This window comes from Orbicella faveolata, unplaced genomic scaffold (genome assembly GCF_042242905.1).
Source record: "Orbicella faveolata isolate gen_17 unplaced genomic scaffold, um_ofav_v1 contig_36, whole genome shotgun sequence".
Lineage (NCBI taxonomy): Eukaryota > Metazoa > Cnidaria > Anthozoa > Scleractinia > Merulinidae > Orbicella > Orbicella faveolata.
Genome location: NW_028301565.1, coordinates 5,028,906 through 5,055,214, shown reverse-complemented (window position 1 = coordinate 5,055,214; position 26,309 = coordinate 5,028,906). Strand labels below are relative to the sequence as shown.

At 37.9% G+C, this 26,309-nt stretch overlaps 4 protein-coding genes and 1 pseudogene across 4 annotated transcripts; 1 reads left to right on the top strand and 4 right to left on the bottom strand.

Annotated features, from left to right (window-relative positions):
* Window positions 1-1,434: 1,434 nt before the first annotated feature.
* LOC110067238 (ZZ-type zinc finger-containing protein 3-like) lies at window positions 1,435-24,550 on the top strand. Its single transcript, XM_089274886.1, has 13 exons — window positions 1,435-2,375; window positions 2,990-3,050; window positions 4,005-4,082; window positions 4,411-4,558; window positions 5,313-5,445; window positions 5,836-5,956; window positions 6,390-6,491; window positions 7,416-7,511; window positions 7,976-8,116; window positions 8,835-8,933; window positions 22,144-22,179; window positions 22,290-22,390; window positions 23,044-24,550. The coding sequence occupies exons 1-13, from the start codon at window positions 1,819-1,821 to the stop codon at window positions 23,204-23,206; spliced, it is 1,836 nt and encodes a 611-aa protein (XP_089131012.1). The 5' UTR covers window positions 1,435-1,818; the 3' UTR covers window positions 23,207-24,550.
* On the bottom strand, window positions 9,391-11,506 carry LOC149102081 (adenosine receptor A3-like). Its single transcript, XM_089274887.1, has one exon. It carries the CDS (start codon window positions 11,072-11,074, stop codon window positions 10,001-10,003), a length of 1,074 nt encoding a protein of 357 aa, XP_089131013.1. The 5' UTR covers window positions 11,075-11,506; the 3' UTR covers window positions 9,391-10,000.
* LOC149102080 (adenosine receptor A3-like) lies at window positions 11,964-14,198 on the bottom strand. Its single transcript, XM_089274889.1, has one exon. It carries the CDS (start codon window positions 13,699-13,701, stop codon window positions 12,781-12,783), a length of 921 nt encoding a protein of 306 aa, XP_089131015.1. The 5' UTR covers window positions 13,702-14,198; the 3' UTR covers window positions 11,964-12,780.
* Window positions 16,584-17,625, bottom strand: LOC149102079 (melanocyte-stimulating hormone receptor-like; annotated as a pseudogene).
* LOC149102078 (melanocyte-stimulating hormone receptor-like) lies at window positions 17,935-18,877 on the bottom strand. The gene has a single exon (XM_089274888.1). It carries the CDS (start codon window positions 18,868-18,870, stop codon window positions 17,935-17,937), a length of 936 nt encoding a protein of 311 aa, XP_089131014.1. The 5' UTR covers window positions 18,871-18,877.
* Window positions 24,551-26,309: the final 1,759 nt, after the last annotated feature.

The window sequence follows — 26,309 nt, the reverse complement described above, 5'->3', positions numbered from 1 at the left end:
TACCGCGTTGCGACAACACGATTACAATACCCGAAATGGTTGCATGCCCAAAATTAGCAAGCCAAGAACGGAATGGGGCAGAAACAAAACGTACTATAAAGCAATAACCGATTGGGCCTCACTGCCAAGTGAGCTAAAGAAACTTATACCAAAAAGGATTTTTAAATACAAACTGAAACAGTTTTTACTTAACCATTTTTAACCTTAGTTAGCAGTAGATTTTTAATCTTAGGTCTAGTTTTAAACCTTAGTTTTAGTAACACGTTTTTAACTTTTATTACTTCTGTATTTTAGACATTTAATGTATATTTTAGACTTTTAGTTTTTAGAGGACCCTCCTGAAAACCATCCCTAGGTGATTGGAGGCCTCCTTGTGAAATATTAGTTTATTATTATTATTATTATTATTATTATTATTATTATTATTATTATTATTATTATTATACGATCGAGTTTTAGTATAAATCTACTAGCGTTCTATCACGAATGCCGTTCTCTGCTTGGCTATGCTACCCACTATCTATTCTGTTGTAGATAATGAGTTGTGTAGGAGTGTGCGCTGGGGCCGCTTCTTTGTGTTTTCGAAGTGTTTTTGAGGAGGATTTAGATCAAATTTTTTAACGACTAGTAAATCTATACTAAAACAATTAGATTCTTCGCTCTCAATACTCGATACCATACCTAAAAATACCTTGAGAGGGATAACCTTAGCAATAAGGTCTATATGGGGGATTGACTCTATTACACTTCATCTCTTGTCAATAGTGCACTCGAGTGGTGAGGATTGCTCAAAAAAATTCTAAACATTTTGAAATAATGTATGATGTTTCTGATATTTTTGGCCTGGCAATGTACTGATATTTAGAAAATAGTCTAAACTGCAAAACAGTCGTTTTCGGACGTTTTCGGAAGACGCGAAGCGCCGTAAGCGCGGTCCTCACGTGTGAAGCGCGCGAGTCATTATACGCCCGTAGGGCGTGCTCATAATCTAATTGTATAAATCTACTAGCGTTCTCTGATTGGCTTCGCTACTCACTATCTATTCTGTGATAGATAGTGAGTAGCGTAACACGTGTGCGCTGGTCAACAAAATGACGGCCGCTCCTTTACGTTTTCTAATTAAGTGTCTGTGAAGAGGATTTAGATAAAGTTTTGAATGACTGATAGATTTATACTAAAACAATTAGATTATTCGCTCTCGATTTCTATGCATGATAGTTGACTCGGGCTGCTCCCTCGTGAACTATCACGCGATAGAAAGTGGGAGCGAATAATCTAAAATTGTTGAATAGACACATGATTTTTAACCAATCAGCGAGCGTATATTCTTTGGACTATTTTCCAAATATAAGTACATTGCCATTAGTATTGGAAAGGATAATCAGAAAGTTTGCTACACTATGATCAGTTCTAAATGACACTATTGTTTCCCAAAGAATAAACCTCTGGGCTACAGTGGGCGCAGTTCAAAGATGGCGGACGATTTGTCCTAGCAGAAGTGTATTTTGTAGCTGAGAGTATGTATGTAACTTTTAAATGATCAAGAATCAAACTATGGTCATAAAAACCTGTCTATGGAGAAGATAGTACTCGAAATTTGAGAGGCTTTTGAATTAAGCTCATTGCTGTCGTCGTTGACACTGGCGTTTTCATGGTTTGTTCACGAAGCTTCTTCTAGTGGATAGAATGTTTATACAACAGTGAGTTTTGCAGCACGTGTTCGGCTATAACAGTAATGTTAGTACTACACAGAAAGCTAATTATTTACGCGAGGAGTTGAGATACTGAAACTCATTTCTTGTGGAACTGAGGTTACTCATGAAGGTAAACACGAAAACAAATGAATCAAGTCCAGCCGTAGACAAGGAAAACCAATCCTTAAAGCTTTGCTCGACAGCAGCTGCATTTGGAGCAACAGTCACGAAAGATAGAGTAACGAAAACTGAGATAAAAACAGAAACAAATATAAGTGATGAGGACGTTGAAGTTGATTTAGATGTTGGATCAAATGACTGCTTGTATAATCGAGCTTCAGACTTGTTTCCTACTAAATCTGACAATTCGAATCGAGATAGTGTCATAAGAACAGTTACAAACAAAGCTGAGGAAGATGATGAAGCTGATGTAGATGTGGGATCAAACAGTGCTTTGGATGATCAAGGCTCTCAGCAAATTAGCATCAAGATCTCTAGTGCAAGGACAGAAACATTTGAGGAAAGGGCAGACAAGGAAGTAAGTGGGCTGGAAAAGGAATCTTCTGCCAAAGGTGTCAACATGTGGTATGATCAGGTACTCGTCCATGATGAAGCTGAGGATGATCATTACGATCGGTTCTACTTTGAATCTGATCACTTGGCACTGAAAGATAATAAGCAGTAAGTGATGTTGTAGAGATGGGTGTTACTCTGACTAAACAGTTAATTGTCAACCATGCATGCATTGATAAAGGTAAATCTATTCTGCGAAATATTCAACTTTGCGACAGTAGTTAATTTACCTTTATCAGCTCATGGGAGTAATTGATAATATTAGTTAAGTGTTTTTTTTGCCTGCCAATACAGTACAACAGTTTCTTTAGCAACTAATAACCCTGCTAGTCTGAGAAAGGCAGAGAAAGAGATCTTACACTGATGCTGTAAAGTTACATACTCTTGACTTATAGTAGTACTACAGACATATACATCTAAAGCATCTTCATTGTAACACTAAGTACAGTGTGTCAGCATGGACTATTTTGGCTTAAGTCTTAGAAAAATCTTTCATTTTTACTAAACACCCACTCACAGTTCCATGATAGATATAACTCTCCAAAAGACAGTGAATTCAAGATATTTTCTGATTCTTAAGTGTAAGTGCAATAGTAGTTTGTATCATGGTATTATAAACTGTAATGAAAGTTACAAAAAAGGGCAGCCTCCATTGATGTATCAAGGATTTTTGTTTCAAAGGAGACATTGCTTAGAAGACTACTGTTTTGTTATTGCTCTAGCTATCATTTGCTACTGCAAACCCTGTTGGTTTTGGAATCACAGAGGAGTCAGGCTGTAAAGGTGATCAGATAGTGTAATTTTTTATATGTAGTAATACATAGCACAAAATGTAATTGTTCTTGAGTTGTAGATAAAATTCTTGGTCCCATCACAGCAGCTGGTTAGTACAGATGTAGGTTGCTGGTTGAAATGTTTCTTGTCAATGTGATTTCCTTTGTTTTGGATCATGAAAAAGTAACGTGTGAGACAAAGGGAAACAAACATCAAGTTTTGGTTGTTAAAAAATTCCCCACTTAAAAACAAAATTTCAGTGGCGAGCGATACAATGTTATTGTAATAATATCGTGGTGACTCTTTACTCCTTCATTTTGGTGTACAATTTCAGCGTTAATAATTATTTATAAAATTTCACATGTGAAATTACAAAATTGCCATGGCAATATTTGGTGCAAAATTCAAAATGGTAAACAAGTCAAAACCATGATTGTAAGTAATTTGCAACCCATGATATTAAAAGGTTATCAAATAGTATACTTGTGAAATTAAAAAAATGATTTCACTGCAAGTCGTCAAAATTTAAATAACTTACCTTGCCTAAAGGCTCAGGAAATTATTGGTAAGAATTTTGACAAAACATGCACAAAATTATTTCCTTCCTCTACTTGTCACCATTTGATTACCCATACTAGTATAATGACACATCCTAGAGGTGCCTTGGCAAGCCTCAGTTTGGGATGACGTATAGTGCTAACATTGTTGCTTTGCCTGGTAATGAATTAAACTGGCTGATTATCACAGTTCCTCTAAATAAAAATTTGTGATGAATTTTGCAGTCACTGTGATAAAAGTGCCGTGTCTTACACAGCTCATCCCTGTGCCTCACATGAGAACCTTTGAGATCACTAATAAAAACTTATTTCTAGGCATGTGTAAAAGTGGCTTTCTCAGGCTATATTTTAGTAACACCAATACTCATGCTTATTCGTAACTTTTTGTGTTTGGTTTATTTCAAAGGACCTTGACGTTCTCTATCAACAGCAAGCTAAAGCTCTTCAGGATCCTATTAGTTTTGTGGAGAAGCTACAAAACAGGGTAGAATGTGATGTTGCAAGTTTTCTGATTAAAAAAAATGGTTTTGACCTATGTTTACTGTTCCGGTAAATCAATGGTACATTTGGGAACCTGAGGATACATGTGCAGTTTGCACTGACAATTATGTTTTGGTTATAGATTCTTTAGTGGGAAAGTTGTAAACACAGTTTTAAATGTTTAACTTGATTTTATATCACATTGTGTGATGACAATTGCTCAGTTACATCTTTATAATGGGCTGACCACGAGTTGTTGAATTTTGAGAAATATGGCTGCTTAAGGTTTGCTACATGGAATCTGATGCCTTGTCATTTTGTTTTACATCTAGGAACATATAGATCTTCCATCTCGTCAAAAGGTAGTTAAGCTTCCGTCTATTCCTTGGGAAGAGTATACAGTATCTCTGAGTACAATAGATAGAGAGAGATTGAGCAATCCCCACCTCACTAGAGCTGCCTCTAACAACCTGGGAAAAGGTATTAAAAAATATTGTTATGATGGCAACACTTTATCCTAGTATCAGGGTGCTGTGATGTGTGGAGAAGGATAGATAACTGTATAATACATGTACATGTAACATAATGAACTTGCAGATGTTCAAAGAAAGGAGGTGTGGTAACTTAATGGTTAGTACGCTGGACTCTGGATTGAGTGGTCTGGTTTTGAGCCCTGGCTGGGGGACATTGTGTGGTATTCTTGGGCAAGACACTTTACTTTCACAGTGCCTCTCTCCACTATGTACAAATGGGTAACGGCAAATTTAATGCGTGGGAGTAACCCTGTGATGAACCAGCATCCCATCCAGGGGGGAGTAGAAATATTCCTACCAATAAGCTGCTTCATACTGCAGGTACTGAGACCAGAGATAAGGACTGATGGGCCACTGTGCTTGAACACAAACTTTTCCTTCAACATCCTGTACGAATGTCTATGGACGTACTACCCGTTAATACTACATGACAAACCTTTAAATCTTATTATTATCCAGTTCTTTGTCCGCAAGTGGGGGGGTTGGGCCAGCTTTACATGTAAATCTTTAAATCTTACCTGTCATAAATTTTTCGCTTTTCAAAAAATTCTGATATTTGTATATTTGTTTGTATGCAAATAATGTCTGATTGATGTGAATGCATCTCTGGCATTAACAATGTCAATATCCTAAGTCTCTTTTTTAACTTTATGAGAATATTGAATTAGACTGTCTGATCTGATTTGTAATTTTTTCTTTAGCAAATGAGCCATCAATACAAACTTCTGACACCGGTGAATTTGCATCTGCTGCTTCTTCAGAGAGCAACGTGTATAGTGTCTTTGGGGGAGAGTTTGTAGCCAGCAAACAAGGCAAGCCACTGGAGAGGGAAAGGTTGGTATCATGTTCATGTCTTGCTGTATGTTGTATGGTTTTAATAATTAACCTGTAGTTATAAGTGAACTGTTATAACTGTTGTTGGGAATTTGTGGCTGAGAGTGAAAGGGAGTACATGTATATATTATCTACTGACCACTTTGCACGTGGTGCAGACCTATGATGCTAGGTAATGATTATGAATTTATTGGCCCAATCCCAATATGAAACAAATGAAATAAGAAATTAAGTACAAAATGTTCAAACTGTTTTTGCAAGGTTCGACAGGTGTGTTGCTTAGCCATTTGCCATTTTTAACCTACAACTTAGCATGGGACGTTTTGTCCAAAATAAAACTGTCCAGAAACTCACTTCTTATCCAGCATAATGTTGTTGTTTGCTCCTCAGTCTGACGAGTGTTTTCACTCCAAGAAATAGCGAGTTTACAAACGGAAAACTGGTGCGAGGTCGTCACTGTGATGAGATGAAACCAGTAACATTCAATCAACCATGGACAGCTGAAGAACAGGTCTGACAGGTTTTGCAGACTAGTTTTAGGAAAGGGATAGATTTTGATAATTTAATACATGGGAAAAGTGTATTTTGTGAATCGCTTTATTTGCTATGCCATTACATGTAAGTGTTTCAGGTATCACTACTCCCCCCTGGATGGGGTGCTGATTCATCGCTGGTAACCCCAAACATCATATCAGGTTGCTCCCCCAAGAAGTTGCTGTTATCCATTCACATTTTCGGAGGGAGATAGGTTCAGTATTTCTCAAGAACACTACACACACTACACTACCTGTACATGTACAGTATGTCCACTGACCAGAATAATGGATTGCCTAGGCTGAACCTTTTGACCTTTTTGATTTTAAGCTTGGCACTACAGAATACAGTGACTTTAAAGTTTAACCAGATTTGAGGATAGCTGACAAGGCAATATTTTTAATTTTCAGGCTAAATTAGAAAAGCTGTTGCAGATTTACCCTCAGGAAGAAGTGGAAGCCAAGAGGTGGGAGAAAATCGCAGCTGCTCTGGGAAACAGAACTTTCAAACAGGTTCCTTCTTTGTCTTCTTTGATGTACAATAAAATAAGTAGATTAGTTAACTAGTGCTTAATTACCTTAGTGCTTATTTACTCTTGATCAGTGTTTAAAGCCAAATGCCAGTGGGGTCAAGCAATTAAGTGTCAAATTATTCAAATTAAACATAACGAGGTTAAAAACCCTAACTGGCAGTAGCGTTTAACAATAGTAGTCGGGTGTGCTGTGAAACTCCAGTTGGTGGTCAGAACGGGGATTGAACCTGCGACCTCTGGACTTCAAATCCGGCGTCCTAACCACTCTGCCACGCTGCCTCCTATAACCACTCAGCCACGCTACCGCTATAAATGCAACGCTACCGATAGATCGCACGCTCCCAATAGATCTCAGCGAATGAGAAGGAAGGAGGACAAGGGCGAACAACAAACCTTGACAGGGAGCTTAAGCAACAACGACGCCGAGGACAATGCCTAGTCAAAAATGAGTTTATATTTCACCAGCAAAATTCGCAATTGTCTAGATCTTTTCAGTACGCCAATGGCTCTAAAATCGTGCTCAGGCTAAATATGCAATGACAGCGTTCAATTCCACACGGAAACCAAAGATTACTCGTCGTTGTTTGCATTCCTCAAACTGCGCAGAACTTGGTCTTTTCACGTTGTTGGTTTGCAGAGGACGGCAAAGAAATGTACAAAGACTTGTAACGCACGTGCACAGCCATTGTTTTGCTCATTAAAACTTTTGTTTGGTGACTTTCTCCTTGCCTTCGTCGTCGTGGTTTGCTTAAGGTTCTTATATAATATATAAAATAATACATTACTACCTTAATCTCCAACAATTTAGATTGACACACTGTTTTCTATATCGGTGGCTATTTGACTCTCGTGTATTTGTATAACCTCGTTCACGTTTGTTTAAGAATGCTTCTTGTTCCTCAAGGTTGCCAGTCGTGTCCAGAAATACTTCATCAAATTAGCGAGAGCAGGATTACCTGTTCCGGGACGTATGCCTAATCTACCTCGACCAGGAAACAGGGTGAGTGTGAAAAATGGGTTTTGATAGGGAGGTTGTGGGATACACTGAAGATGAGCTGGACCAGAGGGTTGGAGAAGACGGAAGAATTGTTTTCTGTGATTACCAAGGCTGTGGTCTAAGAAAATTACGAGGAGCCCAAATCCTGGGTGCCCAGCATTGAAGCTTATATGAAAAAAAGTGAGTTTTTCCAGTCGCCCAAAGGCAAAAGTTTGCCGCCTGTGGCACCAGGCGCCTCTAGAGCACAGCCCTGGTGATTACTCAATGAACCACAAGCGGTTAGCGTAGATAGTTTTAATTTTGTGGCCAGAAAATCTGGCAATATAGACAATATATGAGGCTCTGGCTTAGGCGTTTGCTGGTTTAACATTTTCATCGATAGAGAAGTGCCGTTTTGAGTGCTTGAAAGATTTTCTTATCCAGTGCGAAAAGTTATATTTTTTAAGCAATGTTTTGAAATCTTTCAGAGCAAAAGGTCGTCCCATTACTACCAAACTCTTGGTTTTCGTAATTCCACGTTCTTTCCTTCGTATCAACCTAAAGTGCTGATGGACGAAGAGGATGACATCTCAAGTGTAGCTACGGATGACACAGCTGGATATCTGTCGGTAAGATGACAGGTTCAATTTGAGTTGTTATTTTAGGAATGAGCAATTTAAGCGTTTTACTGTGTGAAACAAAAGTCGTTTTCCTCAAATCCTCCTGAACCTAGTGAAACGCGAAAAGTTCCCGAATAAGTTGTTTGACTCGAGCACTTTGAGAATTGTCACGTCGGCAGTGTCAGTAACTAAATTTTGACAACACTCGCCATTTGGGCGAGTGACTCTCAGAATGCACTCACCCGGTGTAATTTTCAATCGCCCAGAAAGATGCCTCCCCTCCCCTTAAAAAGCCTTCCCAACGCCTTCGGATTCATACTACGTTTTTTCAGTATCTCGTAAATCAAGGACGCCCAGCTTGCCATTTTGTGTTGAACTTTCTTGTTCTGGTCCAGTACGAGACGCCTCCCGAGGATCGCGGATCTATTTTCCGGTAATTGTGAAGAAGAGCTCCCGAAACCGACAGGTTAGCACAAGTTACTGACAGTTCTAAAATAGAATGTTTGCTGTAGAATAGACAGGAATAGAGTGATAAACCCGATCAACAAAACGGTTTCAAAAACCCGTAAACAAATAGTAATACATCTCGACAGGCCGACAGACGGCCGACAGGTTTTTTTACGGAGCTTTTCTTCACGGTTACCGAGACGCTTCTCGAGAGAAACGAGACGAGAGGTGATAACTTACCTTTGGGCGGTAGTGCATGTGTTGTGTTTGTTATCTGTAGGATGAGGAATCTGTGCCTGTTGATCTGCGGCATACGGAGGAATACAGAGAGCTTCTGGAACTCAAAAGACTTAAAAGACAAAAGATTGCGGATTTTCAGGTATGTGATATTTCATGATTCTTATTTCAACTTAAAGCTGATAGAAAATCTGCGAAATATACCGGACACTTCGCCTTTTTCGGGGTTGGGGGTGGTAATATGGAAAATAATTGTAAGCTACATGTACCTTCCTAGTTGCCTCAAGGCAGTTCCTATAACGCCTGCTTAAATGAGAACGAGAACGGGAACGAGTTTTTGTCAGGAAAATGCATTTATACAGTTTTGTGTACACATATACTTGCTGACATAATGTTTGCACATTCCTCACTGAGTTATTTTATAAGGAAGGGCGTGGAAATTCTGGATAAGCTCCTCCCTCTCTCCCTACCCTCCCTCTCTCATTCTGCTGAGTTGCTCCCGCAAAGTTGTTTTAGAACGAATCTTGAAGGTTACCATTTCTAGTAGATAGGGTTAAATTATAAATTATAACAGTTGTTGATAAATCGTGAAGGCCACATTTACAGTTCCGGATTAAGATTTGTTTAATGCGGACAAAGAAGGACATTACATTTCAAGTACTATTCTGCCAATAGCTTGCTGTCATCAACAATCACATTGAATACGCTGTTACTGCGTACGGAGTTTCCATCTACATTTTCAAAGCTTAAATAATACATGCTGTAGTTCTTTGTAGACTTGATTTATTGCTTAGCTTCCTCCTGACTCGACCTGTATATGGTGAAGCGCAATCCAGCTGCCCGAAAGTAGGCATCTTTCGAAAATAAGTTAACGTCTTATGAAACTTAGAAAAATGACCCTAGATGCTTTCAGTAACATGACGTATTATCATTACATCTAACTTGCGTCGCAAGAGTGTGTCCTGTTAAAAAAAGCTTTCATTACACTGTTCATGTGGCATAACACGACCGAAAAAAATTTCGTTAGAACTGAGAGACGTCCGTAATGGCCGGACTCCGTGATCTCAAGAGTATTTGACAGACATGTCAGCTGCTTTCTGTGGTGGTGGGGTGTTGTAGCAGTGAGATATCTGAGGAAAAGAAGTTGACTGTACTTCGCCTGTTTGACTTCTGACTTGACTTTACGCCACGTGGCTTGACGACGTCATGTTATTTGAAATGAGTCAAGTCACTTGGCCTGACTTGCTCTAAGCCACGTGATTCGACTTGACTTAGCGTCACATCTTGTGGCGTGTCTTGAGTTAACTCCGGGTACCTTGAATGACTTTTCCTATCCCTTAGTCGATTTGTCTTTTTGTCTCGACGTAACTTGCGGAAACGTACATTCTGGAGTATTTCCTTGACTGCATTTCTCACTTCCCTGATTTTCCAGCAGTACAGCAAGGGGTTCAGCGATGAATTTAAATATAGCAGAGTCATTGTAAGAAAGTTAGTGACTACTAGAAATCCGCTTAGTTCAAGTAAAGTACCAACAATTAAAACCCCACCAAGCGGAAGATAGCAAAACATCATTGCTACAAATAGCCACAAAGAAGTGGACACTGTCTTTTTGTATCGCGACAAGTTCAATGGTGAAGTTTGACTCGGCTGACCTTGCGGGATGACCTGAGCTTGGATGTGATTTCGAAGAACAAGATAGATTCGCGCATAACAATATATTGATGTTACTAACCATAAAAACCACACTAAGGTGTTATAGGCAAGGAAAGTTACAAGGTGGGTGTGTTGCAACACGCAGCCTGTGATTGAAATAAACAGAAAGATTGGAACAAGCGAGCGAGCTCGCTTCATAGTTACAACTTGTCTATACCTGATGCCTAACAACAAAGCAAAAAGTCTGTCCACGCTGATTGCGATCAAAGTTGCAAGTGAAAAACTTGTTAACATCATGCCGAGGGAATACCACAGAATCTCACTAACCCGGCAGAGTCTCCAGCGATGGTTGACGGCCGCCAAAAGAGAAACAACTACCACTGGCTGCACAACAAGTCCAACGCAAAGGTCTGATATTGCCAAACATCGAAGAAATAGTTTAGAAGGAGGATTAAGAGTGGATTTCTTGTGGAGAGCAACGAGAATCAACGCATTGCCGAGAGTTGCTGTTATGGATAATGCAACATTTATACCAGATATCACCAAGAATATAGTGGAAAGCTGCGAAGAGTTGCGATGGATGGCCCAGTTTGCGTTACAAAGAAAGCCAGCTTGAAGTGAGTAATTCATGCCCTGCCTTCCCAACAAAACTTTCTTCTGTCCTCGTAAATGAAAAAGCTTGTTAAGTTTAGAATCTGATTGCTCTAAAGGAAAACGTGCAAAGCCTCACATTAGTGAAGCTTTAATTTCTGATTTGAAGCTGAAGAAAACACAGCTGTCGATATTCTATATGAATTGTGTAAACACATCTGTTGTTTCGCATCTAATAAACTCTAAAGGCGAAATGATTCCAATCTTTCCAATCCTCTACCACGCAGTATTTGATTACTCTCTCTCTTTGCTGTATTGTCAAAGTAAAATAATATCTGCTTTCATGATCCAAGTACCTGTTCCCTTAGGAAAATATACGTATTTCATACAGCTTTTAATGGCCTTCGGCCTTTAAACTCATTTCCTTGTAAAGTGACGGCAACCTATATATTTCCTGTTCTTTAATGTTTTGCTAATAGAATGGCCCCTGGGCTCCAGTTAAAAAAGTTATGAGCTCAGCATAAGCTGAACAAAACTGACCTTAAACGACGTTGTCCCGTGAATAGAAAATCCTCGAGTTTGGTTTAAGTGAGTCATGGGTTTTTCAAGATATCACACACGCATTTATGGCTTTAATGGTCGCTCCTAAAAATAATTTGGTAATCGCCTGATTCCAAAAACAACATCTATTAAAATTTGTCGGAAGCGAGATTAACATCTCATTTAGGAAATTAAGACAATTCATTTATTCGAGGAAAAGAAATGAAATAAAACACAGCTGGCTATGTTTGCTTTTAAAAAATAATACTCTTTTTGCTTTCTCATCTTCGGTATTAATTTGAATTTCGTTATTGGCTCAACCAAATTTACTATCACAGATTAAGTTTTTACGGAACTGAAATCATTCAGAGGATAAACAGGTGCTATGTTATGAACTCAAAGGAAGCAGTGAAGTGCTTTATTGAATTACCAAGTTTTTTTTTATGAGTCATTTTTGTAAAATTACTTTCAGCTTGAGTACAAATGTCAACTCACTTCGAGCAAAATAATTTTTTTGGTGGGGGGAGGGGGTATTTTTGCTTTTCATTGTTATTTGTGTATTTTTATTTCTGAAGACGACTAATAAGTTAGGAAAAGATTAGGACTACAAATTATCACAAAAAATGCGGGAGATTTGCCAGGACTTCGGGTCAGTCATTGGAATTTTATATTTTGCGTGTGAACGCTGTATGCGAAAGACCAACATCTCAATGTGGTCCCTAGGGTCTCTCCACTTTTCTTTGTACTAACACTGAAAAAGAAATCTCCTATCAGGCAATAGATATCTGGCAGGAGATTCGTCATTAACTGAAAGAAGTCAGTATATTTTTCTTTGCCAAGGAACTAAAACATTATTTACTGTCAGAACAATACTCTACACAGCATTATTATTCATTATCTCCCGAGTCTGGTTTCCTTTCCTTGCTGCTCTTTTTTTAATCAAGAATAACTCTAAATAGCTATTTAGAGCTAATTCGAAAACCTTTCAGTTCCTTCACTATAACTTGTTGTCATTGTTGTTGTTGTGAAGTAACGGGAGGGAGAATGGGTCTTATCCCGTCAAACCGCCATTTTAAAAATCGTCGAGGAGAAGACCCTGGAAATAAGATTGCTGTCGACTCTAAAGATTTTGGCTCAATTTTCCATCATGCACATACCCTGACCACGCTTCTTCATGCCACTTTGTTTTTCAGCCTCCAAATAACTTACCGAAACCCGAAATTCCTGAGTATTTCCTTTACTGCATGTCTCACTTCCTTGATTTTCCAACAGTACAGCAAGGGGTTCAGGGAGGAATTTAAATAAACCAGTGTAATTCCAAAAAAGGAGACGATTACTACAGGTTCAGTTATTTCAGACAACATTGTCTCAACCAGCAAAACCAAGCCAAACGGAAGATAGCAGATCATCAGTGCAGCAAATAACCAGAAAGCAGTGGACACTGTCTTTCTGTATCGCGACAAGTTCAATGGTGAAGTTCCATTCAGATGATCTTGCGGAATAACCTGAGCTTGGATGTGATTTCGAAGTGCAAGATAGATTCGCGCATAACAGTATATCGACGTTATTAGCAATGAGATCCACATTAAGGCGCTGTACACGAGGAAAGCAAAATAGTTTACGTATTGTGTGAAGCAGTTTCCAATAGAAAATAACAAAAACAGTGCAAGAAACAAACGAGCTCGCTTTACAGTTACAACTTGTCTATACCTGATACCTAACGATAGCGCAAGAAGCCTGTCTACGCTGATTGCGCTCAAAGTTGCAAGTGAAAAATCTGCCATCACTATGCTGAAGGAATACCATAGAAGTTCGGCAATTCGACAGAAATTCCACCGATGGTAGAAGGCTGCCAAAAGAGAAACCACAGCTAGAGGCTGCACAACAAGTCCAACGCAAAGGTCTGAAAATGCCAAACAACGAAGAAATAATTTGGAAGGAGGATTGAGAGATGATTCTTTGTGGAAAGCAATGAGGATCAACGCATTTCCGACAGTTGCTGTTATAGATAGTACAACGTTTATACCAGATATCACCAAGAAAGGAGTGGAAAACTGCGAAGAGTTGCGATGTGCAGGCAAGGTTTGGTTACAAAGAAAACCAACTTCAAGTGAGAAATTGAACATACTCTGGAGCCTTCTTCCAACTTTGTAAATAAAAAAACTTGTTAGGTTAGGAATCAGCTTTAGCTAAAGAAAAACGTGCAGAGCATCACTTTAGTTACGCTGTAATTTCTGTTTTGGAGCTGAAAAAAAAATATAAGAGTTGTGTAAACACATCTGCTGTTTCACATGGAATGAAATCTAAAGGGAAAATGATTGTTTTCTCTCCACTCTTTTTCATGTATTGCTTTGTTACTCTCTTCTTCTTCTGTTTTGTCAAAGTACCATAATATCCGTTTTCATGATCTAAATTCCTCCCTGAGGAAAATATATGTATTGTGTAAAGCTTTTTTAAATGGTCTTTGGTGTTTCAGCTCATTTCCTTGTAAAGTGATAAGTAAACCTACATTTCCTGTACTTGTATTTTTTTCTTGCTAATGGAATGGCCCCTGGCTCCATTAAAAAAGAAAACATCTTTGAGTTGGTTTTGTTGACGTATGTGCTTTTCAAGATATCCCACACGCATTTATGGCTTTAATGATCTTACCTAATAATAATTAATTTCGAAAATCGCCTGATTCCAAAAACAATATTCATTATAATTTGGAGAAAGTAAGATTTTCATATCCCGGAGGTAATTAAAAATATTCATTTATTCAGGGAAAGAAATGAAATTAAACACAGCTCCTATGTTTGATTTAGAAAATAAGATTAGTTTGCTTTTTCAACTTTGGTATAAATTTGAAATTCACTATTAGTTCTACCAAATTTACTATGTTCGCAGTTTATTTCAAGTTTTGACTGAACTGAAATTATTAATAAGATAAACAGGTGCTATGTTGTAAACTGGAAGGAAGCGGTAAAGTACTTTTTTGAATTACTTTGGATTTTCATGAACCATTTTTGTAAAATTGCTTTTGTAAGCTCACTACGAAGAAAAGAACAAAAGTTTTTGGAGGTGGAAAATTTTGGTTTTGGTTTTGATTGCCATTTGTGTATTTTAATTTCTGAAGAAGACTAATATTATAAATTCGAAGTTCATTATTGGTTTAACCAAATTTATTATGCTCACAATTTAAATTTTTGACAGAACTGAAATCATTAAGGAGATAAATAGGTGCTTTGTTATAAACTGGAAGGAAGTAATGAAGTGCTTTTTTGAATTCGGTTTATCATAAGTCATATTTGCATAATTACTTACAATTCAATTGCAAAATTCATACAAGCACACTTTGAAACAACAGAACAAAATTTATTAGGATTCCAAAAATGTCTTTTTTGGTTTTGATTTACTTTTGTGTGTTTTTACTACCGAACTAATACGTTAGGAAGGTATTCGGCTTTGGAGGAAACACCTAAAGATTATCACAACAAATTTGGGACATTTGCCAGGATTTCGTGCTATTTGTAAAGCTAAAAAAATTAATAAGTAATTCATTTGCTTGGGGTGAAATAACAATATTGAAAATCCAAAAGCTCTTTTAACAAGGAAACGAAAATATTTATCGTGCATGACAAGTGAAATCCACATTCACAAATGGTCAGGACAAGCACAGAAAAACAGTTTTGAACATTTTTGTTTGTTTGGTGTTGTTATCGCTTTAAAAATGTATGCAAAACCATCTCAGGGGCCTGAAAAGTAATTATGGAAATAATGTTTTTAAACTTTGCCAAAAGTTTAAAATCAAAAATCACCAAACAGTGTCTCAGGGTTTGGTTGCACCGGCTGGAAAGGAATGATGACGAATTGCCTTTTTTGATATATCTATTTTTTAATAATTGGTATCATTATTTTTAATATTTATTAAAAATAAAAAAGAAGAAAAGAAACGAAAGAATAATAGCAGTGTAAAACTCATCGTTATTCGACTACCTGCCGTTAGGGTTTTTATTCAGTACTATTTTTGATTTTTTAAGTTCATTTCTTACAACACAGCAAAAATACCTATTTAAAATACGACTGGTTCCGCCACAATACAATACTGGATACTTACAATACTACACTGTACTCTTGCGATACTTACACCACTTACAATGAGATTCTTACACGATCTATTTAGTAACACTTTGATCACTTACAATACGATGTTGTGCTTACAGTGCGCTACTTACATTTCTTACAGTACTTTTTTAAATTCAATAACTTATCCATTTATATAAATCTACAACATACACCTTCAGTACAGCGGCTTAGTGCAGTGAGCTAATTTTACAGAGAGAAAAAGAAGAAATTAAGGTGCTAACATAGAAATATAAATAGTGAAAAGAGTGGAAAAGGCAGGGGTATTTACATGGCTTCACCATTGTGATGTAAACGAAAAAATGGTTTTCGTTTTTTGGTAATTTGAGAAAACAGGGAGAAGTTTTTTTCTTTATTTTGGGGAAATATTGTACGTTTTGCATACGCGGATAGAACGTCTGGCGATCAAAAAGCAGAAGTTTAGGCTCAAGCTTGTTGTTGTTTGGATTCAAGTCTAATTCTAGATATCAGGTTAAATTTACAAAACGTTGCCAAAAAAGGGTGGATCATTTTGGCATAAAGTACATCGCCCTTTATCCTCTGAGTTTCTTTTGGTCAAAAAACTATTAGTTCTTAATCTCCTATGTAATGGCTTTAAGTGGAAGACGATTGGTTTTGAAATCTTTGTGTATAGACAAGGTGTTCGGTAAACTGTGTTGCAGTCAATGTCTTATTGGGTTTTAAGCATGCAACTTGCCATACTTTTTCTTTTGGCGTCAACGGGTTTCAATAGGCTTTATTTTGAAAGTTGAATTTCTTTTTGCGGAATGCAAAAAAAAACCGAGATGTCATGACCAGACCTATAAGGAAATACGTGTAGCGTTTCTGGTTATAACTGTGCTGGTTTTTCTTGATTTTTCTTGGCTTAAATCAGTTTCAAGAAAACTCAAAATAGTGGTGTAATAATGAGAGGCAATAATAAACAAACAGGGATCGAGGATGGCTCAGGATGGAAAGGACCACGGCAGATTACAACCCACGTCTCAACCTGGGTCTTCTCCATTTTCCAGAATGATGAGTGGGAGAATGAGTCTTCTTTCGACGAGCCGCCATTTTGAAAATCGTTGAAGAGAAAACCCTTAGGACGAGGTTTGCAGAAATTTGGGCTCAAATTTCCATCATGCACAAATCTCTTTGTTCTCCAGTTTTCACATAACTTACCGAAACCGAGATTCCTGAATATTTTGTTTACCGTATGTCTCACTTCCCTGATTTCCAACAGTACAGCAAGGGGTTCAGGGTGGAGTTTAGATAGTAAACCAGTTTAAGTCCAAAATAGACGGTGATTACTACAGGTTCAGGTGTTTCAGACAACATTGTCTCAACAAGCAAAACCAAGCCAAACGGAAGATAGCAAATCAACCGTGCAGCAAATAACCATAAAGCAGTGGACACTGTCTTTTTGTACCACGACAAGTTCAACTGTGAAATACCATTCGGTTGACCTTGCGGGATAACATGTGCTTGGATGCGATTTCGAAGAGCAAGATAGATCCACGCATAACAGTATATCGACGTTATTAGCAATGAAATCCACATTAAGGCACTGTACACGAGGAAAGCGAAAAAGTTTAGTGCGTATTGTGTGACGTAGTTTCCAAAAGAAAGCAACAAAAACAGTGCAACAAGCAAGCGAGCTCGCTTCATAGTTACAAGTTGTCTATACCTGATGCCTTACGATAGCGCAAGAAGCCTGTCTACGCTGATTGCGCTCAAAGTTGCAAGTGAAAAATCTGCCATCACTATGCTGAAGGAATATCACAGCAGTTCGGCAACTTCACAGAAATCTGCCAAGGGAGAAAACACCCCTACAGGCTGCACACAACAAGTCCAACACAAAGGTCTGAAAAGGCCAAACAACGAAGAAGTAGTTTAGAAGGATTAAGAGATGATTCTTTGTGGAAAGCAACGAGGATCAATGCATCAAGTTATTTCAAGAAAACCGAAAATAATAGAGTACCAAGAATGATAATCACCAAAGACTGAGAAGCAGTAATAAACCAATAAAGGAACGAGGATGGAGAGGACTATTGCAACCGACGTCTCAACGTTGCCTGAAGAGTCTTGTTTGAATGGTCTTTTCCATTTTACGAAATGGCGGGTGGGAGAATGTGGCTTGTTCTGGCGAGGCGCCATTTTGGAAATCGTCGAGGAGGAGAACCTGGGAATGAGGTTCGTTGGCTCAATTTGCCATCATGCACAAACCATGACGTTGCCTCTTCAAGTCTCTTTGTTCTTCAGTCTCCAAATAACTTACTGAAACCGAGATTCCTGAGTATTTCCTTTACTGCATGTCTCACTTCCCTGATTTTCCAACAGTACAGCAAAGGGTTCAGGGAGGAATTTAAATAAACCAGTGTTATTGCAAAAAAGTTAATGATTACTACAGATCCTGTCATTTCAGGTGCAATTGTCCTAGCAATCAAAACCAAGCCAAACGGAAGATAGCAAATCATCAGTGCGGCGAAAACCCACAAAGCAGTGGACACTGTCTTTTTGTATCGCGACAAGTTCAATGGTGAAATTCCATTCGGCTGTCCTTGCGGGATAACCTGAGCTTGGATGTGATTTCGAAGAACAAGGTAGATTCGTGCATAACAACAAATCGACGTTACTAGACATAAAGCCCATATAGAGGCGCTGTACACGAGAAAAGCAAAAGGGTTTACGAGTTCTGCGACGCAATTTCCAATAGAGAATAGCAAAAACAGGGCTACAAACAAGCGAGCTCGCTTTATAGTTACAACTTGTCTATACCTGATGCCTAACGATAGCGCAAGAAGTCTGTCTACGCTGATTGCTAGCGAAGTTGTAAGTGAGAATCCTGCCATCAGTGTGCTGAAGGAAAACCATAGAAGTCCGGCAACTTGACAGAAATTCCAGCGATGTTTGACGGCCGCCAAAAGAAAAACCCCCGTCACTGGCTGCACAACAAGTCCAACGCAAAGGTCTGATATTGCCAAGCAACGAAGAAATAGTTTGGAAGGAGGATTAAGAGAGGATTCTTTGTGGAAAGCCACGAGGATCAACGCATTTCCGAGAGTTGCTGTTATGGATAATGCAACATTTATACCAGATATCACCAAGAATATAGTGGACAGTTCCGAAGAGTTGAGATGTACTGCCAAGGTCGAGTTACAAAGAAAGTCAGTTAGAATTGGTTCCTTGAACATGCTCTGAATGCAGCGAGAACTTCTGGGATGAAAACACGCAAAGTAACATAACTCGGTGATCAGTTTAGAATCTTACCGATCCAACGGAAAACGTATAAAACACCACCTTTTTCGGTTTAAGTGCGTAATTTGTGTTTAGATCGTGAAACGTTGTTATCAATATTGAGTGAGATATGATAAAGAACATCTGCTGTGTCACATCCAATAGAATCTGCAGGTTACTAGTAAAATGGAATGAATCGAGTCACTTCAAAGCCGTTAAAAATTGATTATTACCTCGACTCTGTTGTATTGTCAAAGTAATGTGCAGTTGACATCCGTTTTGATGAATATACGTAATTGTACCTTTTTGGTACACTTCGGCGGCATGTCAGGTGAGTTTGGTCGAGCCGTAATTCGTATTTTGGTGAGATGTAGTCAAGCCAAAACACCTAAGGCGAGACCAAACGAGCCTGATATTGTCAGAAATCGCTTTAAGGGAAGACACGCTATTATTTTTCACAATTATTGTTAGAGTTATAGATCAACATGGCCCTCTCACCAAACCTGCTGTTCAGGCTTCATATCCTTTAATTGAAGTTTCTTTGATTAAAAGTTTCCCGCTCCAGTTAACAAAAGATGAAATAAAACAAACAAACAAACAAGTAATTTTCGGGATTTGTATACAACGGTCATAAAAACCACGTCATCCTTCGAATAGTCGATCTTGGATACCTTGTAGTATTTGATTTTGTTAAGATGTGGTCTGTCGAGGACGCATTTATAGGTTTTGTGATTAACCTTTCTAATAATTTGAAAACTGATCATGTAATAATCTCCTGGTTTCAAAAACACAATGCATTGAATTCTGTTGCCTTCCAAATAAAATCTAAATTTCCTGGGGAAAATTACGTTTTAATAGAAATTTATTTGTCATTCCACATGGCACAAATATTTATTTATTCGCAAAAAAACAGAATAAAATAAATTAAAGCCGCGTTTTTTTTGTTTTACAAATATTCTCTGCTGTCGACTATTACTTCGCGATTCATTATTTTCTCTGCCGTCACAAAAAAAAGCATAATTCTAAAGATGTAATGTTTAATTCATTTATCTGAAACAGCGAAGTACCTTTATGGAATCCCTGTGGATTGTCATTGGTCATTGTTCGCAAAATTACTTTCTCTTAGAATTTCGCGCTTATAAATGAACAAAAGAGCAAATTTTTTTAAAGATAACACAAATTTGTTTTTTGCTGTTGATTGCCAGAAGACGATGAGTCAGTATTTTGAGAAAGAATTCTGGTTTTAAAGGAAAGAATGATGACTTTATTTGTCTATATAAATAACCAAATATCTTAAATAACTTACGTATTTGGAATGAAGGACTCTGGCCAAGCGAGGCTCTCTTGCGTGGCGTTAGAATGAGATTGGAGACTCAAGTGTTGTTAAGAAAGGCAAATGAAAATGCAGTAGTGAAATACACATTCACAGGTGGTCTCGACACGTAGAGCAATTCTGAATTAACTATTTGTAGCTCGTTTTCTTCCATTCATTTTAAAATAGATCCAGTAGAATCTGGTAAAAATAATCAGATAAAAAAATATATATGCATTACATTGCATTATGCCATTTTTAATCTTGTCTTTTTTGCAAATGCTTTCTTGTTTTATTAGTCTTAATACTATGTTGTAATTTTAATCAGTTTAATAATTTTTATATTGATAAAAAATTTTTCTCAAAACCCACTTGGGATAAACTATTAAATAAGACTGTATTATAATCTCAGGTGTTAATTGCATGTCTCGAAAAGGAATTGTTACGAAACAATTTGGGTCAAAATTTGTGTCGAATTCTTAACATTCAGTTTGTACGACAGCAAGTTGTAAAATAAACTTATCTTTGGAAATTATTTTCTCCAGTTTTTGTGATTTTAATTTGTGAACTTATGTTTTACAGTATGGTTGGAATATTTCACGATTTGCTGAACGCCAGAAACCAGTGCTGCTCGATCTTTTTTGTCACTCTGTACATCAATGTTTACCCAACGAGAAGTTTATTTAAAGTTTATCTTTATCTTCAAGTATTAGAAAAATATCGAGATCTCTCGTAACAGATAGTATTTGCTGTTGGCCGAATCGATCGAGCACGGGAGTCGACAGTAGTTAAGAACTGGACAAGAGTTCTCAACAGTTTTTCCTTGTGAACTATCACGAAAAGACAGCAGGTTCAAAGTTGGTCAGAGGACACGAGATTTATCGCTCCAGTGAGTGCGAGATGTTGAACTGCCGTCATCGACTTTCTTTCTTGTTTGATCATAAGCTTACTTTGCAAGGCGAAATCTTAGGAAACTGTTTTTGAATCAGTAAAAAAATCAAGTTGCGAATTTAAGAAAGATGTTATTTCAAATTTCGCTTCAGTCTCCTGATGGAAGTCGAGCCCATGACCCTCCGCACATTTGTGGAGCGTTTTAACAACTGAGCTATAGGGAGGCTGGTGACGGACTTAAATTATACATATGCGTTATTGACCAAGTGTGGGGTCAAGATGGCTGAATATTAGCCAAGTTCGTTTCTTGCGTGTTTATGGACCGACAGGGAGTCGAGGTCCATAAACTCGCAAAAAAAGAACGAGGCCAATATCCAGCCATCTTGACGGAACAAACTTGGTCAATAAATGATTTATTATATGGCTTTCGGGGAAATTTTTCTTGCGGGACACGGCGGGTAGTCCCGAGCGGGCAAGATAGCTTCATCTTATCTTAGATAAGTTATCTTATGGATAATTAGAATATTTGTATATTTGTATTTGTATTTGTATTTGTATTTGTATTTGTATTTGTATTTGTATTTGTATTTGTATTTGTATTTGTATTTGTATTTGTATTTGTATTTGTATTTGTATTTGTATTTGTATTTGTATTTGTATTTGTATTTGTATTTGTATTTGTATTTGTATTTGTATTTGTATTTGTATTTGTATTTGTATTTGTATTTGTATTTGTATTTGTATTTGTATTTGTATATTTGTATATATGTTTTAAATTTTAATATGTGGGGACATCCCTGGTATGGTGCCATTGCGCTTTTGGTGTTCTCCTTCTCCACTGCTTTTTGTTTGTTTGTTTTGTTTTTAGTTAGTTGTCTTAATTATTCATAATGTATTCGTATTGTATGGAGTAAATCGTAATAAATTAAATTAAATTAAATAAATTAAATCTTGCCCGCTCACGGAGCTACCCATACAATAAGAGCTGTTTAAGTTTTTTTTAATGGTTTTTATTTCTTATTTACAGCAAACTGAGGAAAAGGTCCAGCACAGTGGCTTCATGGTGAGACAACAAAGTGAATTTATTAAATATGTGTTATTTGTAAGGAAAGACCGCCAAATTCAAGTTCCATCATTTGGATGAAACTAAATGACGATATTTTGACTTTGCAGTGTGATGGCTGTGGAATAAGTCCGATATCAGGCACGAGATGGCACTGTATTGACTGCTCAAAGGACACTGGTGTTGATTTCTGTACCGAATGTGCAGAAAGGTTGGTGTCCAAAGCTCAATAATTATATATATGGATAAGAGAAAGTTCTGGGCAATTTCGTAAAGTTCTGGATATTTTCTTCAAAATCATGAAAGTAAGGATGCGAAGGACCGGATGGGTTGTCTTCCAAGCCATGTCTCTCAATAGCTGTTGTTGGAGTTGAGTCTGCGGTCAAATATTCTTTTGTTTTAAAAGGCATGCAAACGAAAGGGCGAAAGGGTCAATACAATGCAGAATTGACGCTTTCGCCTCGTTTGTGTGTCAAGCCGCTGATAACTGCAATAACAGCTATTCTAGCCATTTAGTCAAAGCGGTTTATATTTACAAGCTATTATTTTCTAAAGAAACAGTCGCGCTTCGTTGACGGGAGGTCACACACGTAGCTTTTTATCAACTTGAAGTTGTAAAGGTAAATTAACGTTGTGAAGCTATCGTTTCGACTGTTAGCTCTTTGTTCGAAAGGCTGGTACCCAAAACGTTAGCTTCACAAACTGGCTTGGGCGTTAATTTACCTCCTAGTTTTACATGATCAAATATTTTCCAGTTCTCTTTCGAGTGATATATGTTTTTGCTTTAGTCGAAAATAAGTACGAAATTTTAGCTGCCATGTTTCGGAACTGTCTTGCTAATACTCATTCTATTTTGCTTCACAGAGGAAATATTAACGTGGGTTCACACACAAGTGAACATCAACTTGAACCAATAACCAGAAATTCTACGTTCTTTGTGGACGGAGACTATCTCGGACTCAGTGGAGGAAACACGAGTGCCGGTTATAACTATCTGGACACTAATTTCCTGCCATCTGCCAGCTAGCACAGGGAAAACTCTGGCATTGTTCCAAACGATTATCATTTATTACAGGAATCACATCAAACGTAGACAACACCTTGGACGAATCAGAACTCGCAGCCAAAACATGCAGTCGCTGCCAAGCGCGGGAAATCGTGCACAAACCAAGACGTGTGGTTTTGCATTTAATCCTGAATGGCTGACAACGCCAATACGTGCGCTCTGATTCGTCTGAACAATTTGTAAAGATTATTTTTTTGAACCACACGTAGAGCCCACACGAAATACAGTTCTGTCTGTTACATATAAATTGACTCTGCTTTTGGACTAGAAGGATTTTTTCCTTTGAAAATGTTTATTTTGGCAGCTAAAGAAAGGGGACGATTATTGTACTTTTTTCAGCATAACGACATGCGACTCCAAAATCCAATCTCAGTCTATGTGTCGTGAACCATGGTATTCGTAAGAGTGATGAAAATCAAATTTCTCCTAACAGTATTCATCTATTGTGAAGCAGACAGGTGTTAAGAATAAATAGAATCATCAGCTGTAAGTTATGTCGTCCCACTCAGTTCTCCGACAGCCGATGATCTTTTAATTCTACCGGATTAATTACCCAGCTTTTATCACCACTAATTTGACGTTCAGTGTGATGTGAGTCTTCAAAGTCAACCACAAAGCAGAAAACATTTGAGTTGCTGAATTTAACGTTGACGCTCATAGGCCACATACGTATTCTCGGTATTGGACTGGAACTAGCTTGCAAGTGAGGCTAATGCGGGAGTCTTTTCAAATGCAAATAGCATTTATCCTTTTTCTAATGATGTTCCCCCGTATGACTCCATTGCAAGCTAGTTCCAGGCCAATACCGAGAATACGAATATGGTCTATTTAACAATTAGACCCGTGGCCCTTGAGGGCGAAGGGTCTAATTGTTATAGTATCACCCAACTAGTCGGACAGAAAAGGCAATAATAAAATTAGCAAATGCAAGTTGAAGAAATGTTTATTTGGGAATAAAACGAAAGAAAGCGTCACGCTCGATGGCGCCAATTTCGCTACTCGATGACTATTACTAATAGTCCTCTAGTAGCGTAGCCAATCAAAATGCAGGATTTGCATCAGTCCACTAGTTGGGTGATACTAATCTAGATTAGCTTTAACTTCTTTGAGCAGCTGTGCCCGAAGATTCTGGAAACCATTCCAGCACTTTTGTCCTCGACTGTAGGTTGTCTTAGTGCTTCGTAGCAACTTTAACCCTAGCAGATGTAACTCGTATTTATTTTTTCATGTATTTGTTGTGAAGGTGAGCCTTAACGTAATAAAATGGCGAATATTTAACAATAATAAAAGAACACCGAATCTGAAGTGGTTAAATGTCTTCAATCGTGATTTGCAGTAGAGTTACAGGTCGTGAGTTTACGGTTTTCTATCAATTATCGAGATCTTGGTACCTCAAGGCTTGTTTCTCGGGATACTACAATCAGTATTCTCTATTTTATGACTGTTGTTATGAGAATGTGGCCAATTTAAAATAACCGTATCACTATAGGGGACGAGAGCTAACTTGTCTGACAAGTTTTCTGTGTTAATGGGAAATCTTGACTCAGCAAGTCGTCTAATCGTAAATTTATAAATTCACACTAGGACAGGTTAGAGGCCATTTGGCGAAGGTAAAAGGGAAAGTCTGCATGCGGGCCAAGTGGCGCTTATCACCGGTTTTTGTAGCATGAAGCGATTAGGATTATTTCTACTCCCCCCTGGATGGGATGCTAGATCATCGCAAAGTACATAGATACATAGATACATATATTCGAACACGAATTCAACAAGGCCAAACCAATCTACGAAACTACTTTGAAAGCCAGCGGATACTCTGAAACACTAATTTACAACGAAGACAATCAACCAACACGCCCCCGACGCAACAGACAAAGAAACATTATATGGTACAACCCTCCATTTAGTAAAAACGTAAAGACAAACATCGGTAGAACATTCCTGAAGCTCATATCTAAGCACTTTCCGAACCAACATAAATACCACAGCCTCTTCAACAAAAACAACGTCAAAGTCAGCTACAGTTGCATGGACAACATGAAAACAGTAATCAACAAACACAACATGAAAATAACAAACGCCGACAACAACGCCAACGCAACCACCGGAGAGCAATGCAACTGCCGCAAAAAAGACCAATGCCCGCTAGACAACAAATGCCTGACTTCCAGTGTAATCTACAACGCACAAGTTACAACTAACAACACAACCAAGAACTACATTGGACTGACAGAAGGAACATTCAAACAGAGATTCTCGCAGCACAAATCCACATTTAAGCACAGAAAACACATCAACAGCACCGAGCTTTCTAAATACATCTGGCAACTACACGACAAAAAACAAGACTTCAACATCAAATGGTCAATTATTAGCCGTGCAAGACCCTACAACAACATTTCCAAACGATGCGACCTCTGCCTCACAGAAAAACTAATGATTATCAAACATAGCAACGACAATCTACTAAACAAAAGATCAGAACTTATTTCTAAATGCCGGCACGAGAACAAATTCTACTTGAAGAACGCTTGACACTTTCTTTATATTGTACTGCACCCACGCAGTTTATACTCGTCCCCGTAATTTCTGTCTTCACACCTATTGTTTTCCAGTATAACTATCACTTATTGTAATGCAACTAGTCCAGCAATTAGCCTATTGTTTAATACCGTGTATATATATCTAGTTGATAGGAATGCTTATCATTAAATACTGTCTGATGAGTGCGTAAGCACGAAACTCGGAGTAACAGCAAATCTTGCCTCTTCGTTATTACTCATATACTCAGCTCTACACTATATGTGTATTGAGCACTATTTTAATGGGATCTGCTACTTCCTCATATGGTTAGATACATATACATACATTCTTTATTTAGACACGGTAAAAGCATCAGTTACAAGATTAAAAAAAAAAACAAAACTGATTAACATGTTTGCCGTGTGGGAGGACAAGGAGGACAGTTGGCGATTTATCTCGTATCTAAAATGAATAATAGATCCGTAATGGCTCTGACTTCAGATGGAAGGCTATTCCACAAATGTGCCCCACTGTAGCAGAAACT